This window comes from Otolemur garnettii, unplaced genomic scaffold (genome assembly GCF_000181295.1).
Source record: "Otolemur garnettii isolate 467f Iridium unplaced genomic scaffold, OtoGar3 scaffold00043, whole genome shotgun sequence".
Classification (NCBI taxonomy): Eukaryota; Metazoa; Chordata; class Mammalia; order Primates; family Galagidae; genus Otolemur; species Otolemur garnettii.
The window spans coordinates 7,062,938-7,070,832 of record NW_003852438.1 but is presented as its reverse complement, the minus strand read 5'-3'; the positions used below and the strand labels follow the sequence as shown (position 1 = coordinate 7,070,832).

Sequence of the window (7,895 nt, the reverse complement as noted above, 5' to 3'; positions counted from 1 at the left end):
AAAAAATTTAATTTCTCCATCATAAATGAAAGTCAGTTTAGCTGGATACAGGATCCTGGGTTGAAAATTATTTTGTTTTAGGAAATTAAAAGTCAGCTTGGCACTTGTGGCTCAAGTGGCTAAGGTGGTAGGTTCGAATCCAGCCCGGACCCTCCAAACCACAATGAAGGCTACAACAACAACAACAACAAAAATAGCTGGGCGTTGTGGTGGGTGCCTATAGTCACAGCTACTTGGGAGGCAAAGGCAGGAGACTCGCTTGAGCCTAGGAGTTGGAGGTTGCTGTGAGCTGTGATGCCACAGCAGTCTGTCCAGGGTGACAGCTTGAGGCTTTGTCTCAAAAAAAAAAAAAAGAAAAGAAAAAAGGAAATTAAAAGTCAATGAACATCCTCATCTAGCTTGAAAAGTTTCATCAGAGAGATCTGCAGCCATTCTAATATTCTTCCCCTTGTAGGTTATGGTTTTCTCATGTCTGGCTGCTTTCAGAATTTTCTCCTTCATATTAACTTTAGTGAAGTTAATTATGATGTGCTTAGGAGATAGATGTCTTATTCGGGTTGAGTCATGCTGGGGTTCTAAAACTGCTATCTGAATTTCAGAATCTCTTGGTATGTCTAGAAAAGTTCTCTTTCATAATCTCATGAAGAGCCTCTGTGCCTTACGAAGCCACCTTATCACCTTTAGGAACTCCTATGAGGTGAATATTAGTTTTCTTTGAATTATCCCAGAGCTAAGAGAATGATCTGTTTTGTTTGCATTTCGGAGCGTTCAAAAGCTTTGTCTTCAATATCTGAAATCCTTTCTTCTGCCTGCTCCATTTCGTTATTGTAGGATAGTACTGTATTTCTCAGATCTTCGAGGGCTGCAAGTTCTTGCCTCAATGTGTCAAAATCTTTGGTAATTCTGTCTTTGAATTCATTCAATTCTTGATACAACTTTCCAAATGCTCTTTGAATTTCTAATTCCAACTTTACTTCCATTCTGTTAATCTTATTTGCAACACAAATTTTGAATTCGATTTCTGACATCTCAGCCATTTGTTTATGAATAGGATCTTCTGATGTGTCTGCCTTGTGGTTCCTTGGGGTAGTTGATCTACTTTGATTATTCATGTTGCTGGAGTTTTTCCGCTGATTCCATACCAACATGGTTTTTCACTGTTTGGCTAAATGAGCAGATAAGGTGAAATTGGATTGGGGGCTCCTGGAGTAGTGATTAATCAGCCCTTTTGCCCAAGAGCTGGGACTGGTGACTGTAGGTTTTCCCCTTATTTCTTTGCAAAGGACCCGTACAGTACTACGGCCCAAGACAATGGTGACCTGCTTGGTGTGGTGGGGCTAAGTGGCTCTGTCTTGTTTTCAGCTGGTCTCTGTCCAGCCTAGTGAATCAGTAACTCTGGGTTGAAATCTCATCTGTGGAGAAATACAAGCAACTGTGACACCCCGCCCCCATGGGCAACAACTGGAAAAGGAAAAATCAAACCTCACAACAACACAACCAGGACCAACCTTAGATGGTGCTCGGGCCCACATTAAGAGTTCCAAATCAATTGTTCCAGTTAGTACCCTGTCTCAAGTAGGAGAGTTCAAAAGGTCATGGAAAACCCATGTTAACTGTTAAGTATTAAATACAATATATCAGTAAAGCAACACACCAAGTCTGCTTTACATTCTACAACCTCAAATGTAGTATGGTTTACAAACAAAAAAAATAAGTGTGCTTTACAAAGAGAAAATACTTCTGAAATATCAGGTATTTTGTAATCATTATATCCCATCTTAACTCTGCAACAATCCTGTGAGGGTTTTTCCCATTGTACAGAAAAGGAAACTCAATTTCAGACTGTAATTAGCCTAAGGTACAGATGGTAAATAAAGCAGGAGAACAAGGATGCAAACCTGGGTCTTTCTCACTCCACATGTTTAACCCCTACTAGCAATCCTTGTACTCCAACTGTTGGGTTGGAGAGTTGTTTTCTTCATTGCTTATTGTCTCTTACACAAAAGTCACACAAAAATCTTTCCCTACTGGGCCAGGTGCTGTGGCTCATGCCTGGAATCCCAGCACTCTGGGAGGCCAAGTCCAAGGATTGCCTGAGCTCACAGGTTCGAAACCAGCCTGAGCCAGAGCCAAGACCTCATCTCTAAAAACAGCCAGGCATTGTGGCAGGCGCCTATAGTCCCAGCTATTTTTGGGAGGCTGTGGCAAGAGGACTGTTTAAGCCCAGGAGTTTAAGGTTGCTGTGAGGTATGACACTGCAGCACTCTCTCAAGGGTGACAAAGTAAGACTGTCTCAAAAAAAAAAAAAAAAAAGGAAAAGAGAAGAGAAGAAAATAACTTTCCTGACAGCTATGTCCATGAATATGTACTTCAGATACCAACATTTACAGAAAGTACAACTTGGCTTAGTGTCTGTAGCTCAGTGAATAGGGCACCAGCCACATACATAGAAGGTGGCAGATTCGAGTACAGCTCCAGCCTGCTGAACAATGACACCTGTAATCAAAAATCAGTTGGGCATTGTGACAGGTACCTGTAGTCCCAGCTACTTGGCAGGCTGAGGCAAGAGAATCACTTTAGCCTAAGAGTTGGAGGTTGCTGTGAGATGTGACACCACAGGTTTACCAATGGTGACATAGTGAGATCTCAAAAAATAAACTACAACTTATATAAAATTACCTATTGTCAATAATTACAAAAACAGGTCACAAAAACAATGTATTATTTCAGACTTTAATAGTTTTCAAAAAAACTGGATTAGATTTCTATCATACTCAATAACTGCTAGGCTCAAGGGAGACTCCCACCTTAGCCTCCCAAGTAGCTATGGCTATAGGTATGAACCACCATGTAGTATGAATTTTTATTTTTTGTGGAGACAAAAATATGTTGTCTAGGCTGGTCTCAAACTCCTGGCATTAAGCAATATTCCTCATTTGGTTATAGAAAGTGCTGTGATTATAGTCTCACCACCTGTAGCTCAGCAGCTAGGGCACCAGCCACGTACACTGGGGCTGGTGGGTTCAAACCTGGCCTGGGCCTGTCAAACAACAATGACAACAACAACAAAAAAAATAGGCGGCATTGTGGCAGGAGCCTGTCCATCTACTTGGGAGGCTGCAAGAAGATAATTGCAGGAGCCCAAGAGTTTGAGGTTACTGTGAGCTGTGACACCATAGCAGTCTACCAAGTGTGACATAATAAGACTCTGTCTCAAAAAAAAAAAAAAAAAAAAAAAAAAAAGGAGAAGAAAGTGCCGTTGATTATAAACATGAGCTACCATTCCCAGCCCCTCATAACTTTTTCATTTCACCAGGGACACTCTGACTTGATACTAATAACTACAATTAATTACTCCTAGTATGTTCAGTAAATAGAATTTATAGACTGATTATACTACAGTTGCACTTTGAGGATACCAGAGAATTTTAGACCTAAAGGAATTCAAAAGATATCTCGTCTATACTTTGAAAATGGAGGAAATGGTGCCTAAAAGGATAGTTAACTTGATGACTTCAGTCTGTACCATAAATTCAATTAGCCTAAACCTCAGATTAACCCTAAGATTGCATAAAATACACAAGATTCCAGGTGTTACAAAATGAGCACATTCTTTTGAAATTACAAATGATGAGAACTATTATGGAATAGCTTTTGTCTAGAAGATAATGAAAATTCCAAATATGACAACAAAAGGAAAAATTACCATCTCCTTCCAGGTCATCTGTTTCATCAGCCCAGCTGACTGGTTTGGGGACATATGTGCTTCCTCCACCAGTTCCCCCATCCTCAGCCAGAAAGTCTGTCAGGGAGATAGTCTTCCCCTTCTTATTCTTCTTTTTTGCTGTTTTAAGAAGGCAAAGGAAAGATTATTACATTGCCTCAGAGTGCCGTACTGTTAAAAATTATAATAGTACCTCTGTAATTTGACCACCCCAGGGACTATAATGAACTGGTGAACATGTGGAGGTGGTCAACATAAGGAACTAGGCATACTGTATCCATAGGTACATGTCTAGCCTATTAAAATTAGGTTGACTTCAGGAGTTGGTCAATATAGGAAGGCAGTCAACTATGGACCTTTTACTGTATATTTACAAAGAAAGCATCATGAAGACCCATTGAAAGATTAAAGAATGGCACTTCGTTTTTGAGACTCCCTCTGTTGCTCTGAGTACAGTGCTGTGGCTTCACAGCTCACAGCAACCTCCAGCTCTTGGGCTTAGGCAATTCTCTTGCCTCAACCTCCTGAGTAGCTGGGACTACAGGCGCCTGTCATGACACCCAGCTAGTTTTTCTATTTTTTTTTTTTCCCAGAAGAGACAGTGTCATGCTCTTGCTAAGGCTGGTCTTGAACTGAGCTCAAGCAATCCACCCACCCTGGCCTACAAGAGTGCTGAATTACAGACATGACACTGGGCCTGGCCTATGACACTTTTACATCAAAGGAATACAATATACATGAACAAGAAATACAACATAACGATAAAATTCAACAGTAAGTGACAAACTTGTAAGTTTCCGAAATCTATCATGTGTAAACACATGTTTATGTATGGAAAGTAGTCTAGAAGGATGTTCAACAGCTCCTGGGGGAGAGGGGTTTAATGGGTGTTGGATAAGACTTTTGTATGAGACACTAAGCTTGGGTTTTTCTGAGACAGGTCTGTTGCCCTGGCTGGAATCCAGTGGCATCATATGGCTCAGTGCTACCTCAAATGCTTGGTCTCAAGCAGAAACTACTTTCTGTTCAGTATCTACATTCATTCCTCCTTGGATACAAAAATAAGTAAGACAAAATTTCTCGCCAGAAGTGGTGGCTCACACACTCTGGGAGGTCAAGGCAGGTGGATTGTTAAAGCTCAGGAGTTAGGGCTCGGCGCCTATAGCTCAACCGGCTAAGGCGCCAGCCACTTACACCTAAGGTGGCGGGTTCGAAGCCCCAGCCTGGACCCGCCAAACAACAATGACGGCTGCAACCAAAAAATAGCCGGGCGTTGTCGGGGGCGCCTGTGGTCCTAGCTACTTGGGAGGCGGAGGCAGGAGACTCGCTTGAGCCCAGGAGTTGGAAGTTGCTGTGAGCTGTAATGCCACGGCTCTCTACCCAGGGAGACAGCTTGAGGCTGTGTCTCCAAAAAAAAAAAAAAAAAAGCTCAGGAGTTAGATGCCAGTCAGAGCCAGAGCAAAACCCCATCTCTACTAAAACAGAAAAAAAACAGAAAAATAGCCAGCTGCTGTGGTGGGTGTCTATAGCCCCAACTACTCGAGACTGAGGAGACTGAGGCAGGAGGATCACTTGAACCCAAGAGTTTGAGGTTACTGTGAGCTAGGCTGAGGCCAGGCACTCTACCCAAGGTGAAAGAGTAAAACTGTCTTATATTTTGCATGGCACTTTTTTTTTTTTTTAAAGACAGAGCCTCAAGCTGTCGCCCTGGGTAGAGTGTTGTGCCATCACAGCTCAGAGCAACCTCCAACTCCTGGGCTCAAGCAATTCTCCTGCCTCAGCCTCCTCCCAAGTAGCTGGGACTACAGGCACCCACCACAATGACCGGCTATTTTTTGGTTGCAGCTGTCATTGTTTGGCGGGCCCGGGCTGGATTCAAACTCGCTGGCTCAGGTGTATGTGGCTGGCGCCTTAGCCGCTTGAGCCACAGGTGCCAAGCCTTGCATGGCACTTTTGAGGAATTGTTTGATACCTGCAAAATAACATATGAGGAAGGAATCATAATTCAATTTACAGAGAAGGAAACAAGTCCTTTTTGTTTTTTTTAGAGACAGAGTCTCACTTTATCACCCTCGGTAGTAGAGTGTTATGACGTCGCAGCTCACAGAAACCTCCAACTCCTGGGCTTAGGTGATTCTCTTGTCTCAGCCTCCCAAGTAGCTGGGACTACGGGAACCTGCCACAAAGCCCCACTATTTTTTGTTGTTGCAGTTTGGCCAGTGCCCTACCCACCGAGCTACAGGCGTCACCCAGGATAAAAGTCTTAGCAAGGTAAAGTAAGACATCAGATATCAGAAGTTAGAGATATCAGTTGGCTGAGCTAGAACTAAAACCTACGTTTTTTCATGCCAAGCCTAGGCATGAAAGAACCTTAGGCATAGGGCTCTATGTATCATCACAGCAATCCTCACCTCTATGGAGCTTATTATTAGTTCCATGGCAGGTTACCACGCCAGGTAAAATGTGTACTCACTGTTATTTGAAAGTGTTGGGATGTTAAAACTCATATACTAGATTTCCCTGCGGTCTACAAAAAATTTTCTCTCTTTCCCTACCTTAATACGGCATATGAAGCTATAATACTAAAACGAAAATACAAGATAACCTTAACAACCAACACATTTACATGTTTTCCGTGGTTACAAATACTTAGGAATCTTCAAATGGCTCTATTTGGGGAACTAAAGCTGGCTTTTCTATCCAGTGCTCAGAACTGCTGAGATACCAATCAAAAGTTAATTCAGAAAAACAGAAGGGACTAAGTTCTAGAAGTGGCCCAATAGCAGATACTACATGATTAAAAGGGCTAACAGAGGCTGGGCACAGTGACTCATGCCTATAATCCTAGTACTCTGGCAGGCTGAGGCAGGTGGGTCGCCTAAGCTCCTGAGCTAGAGTGAGACCCCATCTCTTAAAAATACCTGGACATTGGGGTGGGCACCTGTAGTCCCAGCTACTTGGGAGGCTGAGGTGCTTGAGTACAAGAGTCTGAAGTTGCTATGAGCTATGATGCCACAGCACTCTACCAAAGGCGATAAAGTGAGTCTTAAAGAAAAAAAAAGGCAAACAACTTTTTTGGGGTGCAGGAGACATAGTCTTATTATGTTGCCCTCAGTAGAGTGCCGTTCTGTCACAGCTCACAGCAACCTCCAACTCTTGGGCTTATGCAATTCTCTTGCCTCAGCCTTTCAAGCAGCTGGGACTATAGGTGCCTGCCACAACACCAGGCTATTTTTTGTTGTAGTTGTCATTGTTGTTTTAGCTGGTACAGGCTGGGTTTGAACAGACCAGCCTTGATGTATGTGGCTGGCATCGTAGCCACTGTGCTATGGGTGCCAATTTTTTTTTTTTTAATCAACCTCATTGAAAAAAAGCAAATAACCTTGCTGTAAGAAAGATCAGCGTCATGACTTTTATAATCATGAATTACTTCTCCATGTTCCAATTCTCATCTAATTTTTAATCCAAGAGGACTCTATATCTGTAACTTGATGCACCACTTGCTTAACTGAAGGTTGCTCTCTTATTTGGAATCTTCCTTTTAAAATTCAACTTTCAGGTAATAAAGGTGATCCATTTGCTATGACTGTCACAAAGTCTTCTGGACATGGTAAGAACCTGATGTATTATGGGTGCAATGTGCAAACCAGATAAACCCAGCTGCAAATAAAAGATGAACATGAATGCTGTTAAACCTCCATTTTTTTCTTTCAAGTGACTTATGGTTCCAAAAGGATCATTATGACCAACCAGATCACATTTTTAATTTATTCTATTATTTTGAAAGAAAACACTTATGCAGAGGTGGGGTTCTATGGCACCGATACTGCCCTAGCTCATGTGGGAAGATTTAGGGGAAATTTTAATAAGCTAATAAGACATGAAGTAAAACAATTATAATGTATAGGCTTAGTTTTTTTAAATATCCTTAATTGAAAAATATTGTCTAGGTGGCTCAGCGCCCATAGTTCAAGCTGCTAAGGTGCCAGCCACATACACTGGAGCAGGCGGGTTCAAATCCAACCTGGGCCTGCCAAACTGTAGTCCCAGCTACTTGGGAGGCTGAGGCAGAAGAATTGCTTAAGCCCAGGAGTTTGAAGTTCCTGTGAGCTGTGATGTCCCAGTACTCTGACAGCTTGAGGCTCTATCTCAAAAAAAAAAAAAAAAAAAA

At 42.2% G+C, this 7,895-nt stretch overlaps 1 protein-coding gene across 1 annotated transcript in view; it reads right to left on the bottom strand.

Moving 5' to 3' along the window:
* Positions 1–7,895, bottom strand: part of EIF4B (eukaryotic translation initiation factor 4B) — a 52,550-nt gene that overhangs the window by 30,736 nt on the left and 13,919 nt on the right. The window contains exon 2 of the mRNA XM_023513645.1: positions 3,707–3,844. Within this exon, the coding sequence (XP_023369413.1) occupies positions 3,707–3,844 (138 nt within the window). The remainder of the gene's footprint in view (positions 1–3,706; positions 3,845–7,895) is intronic.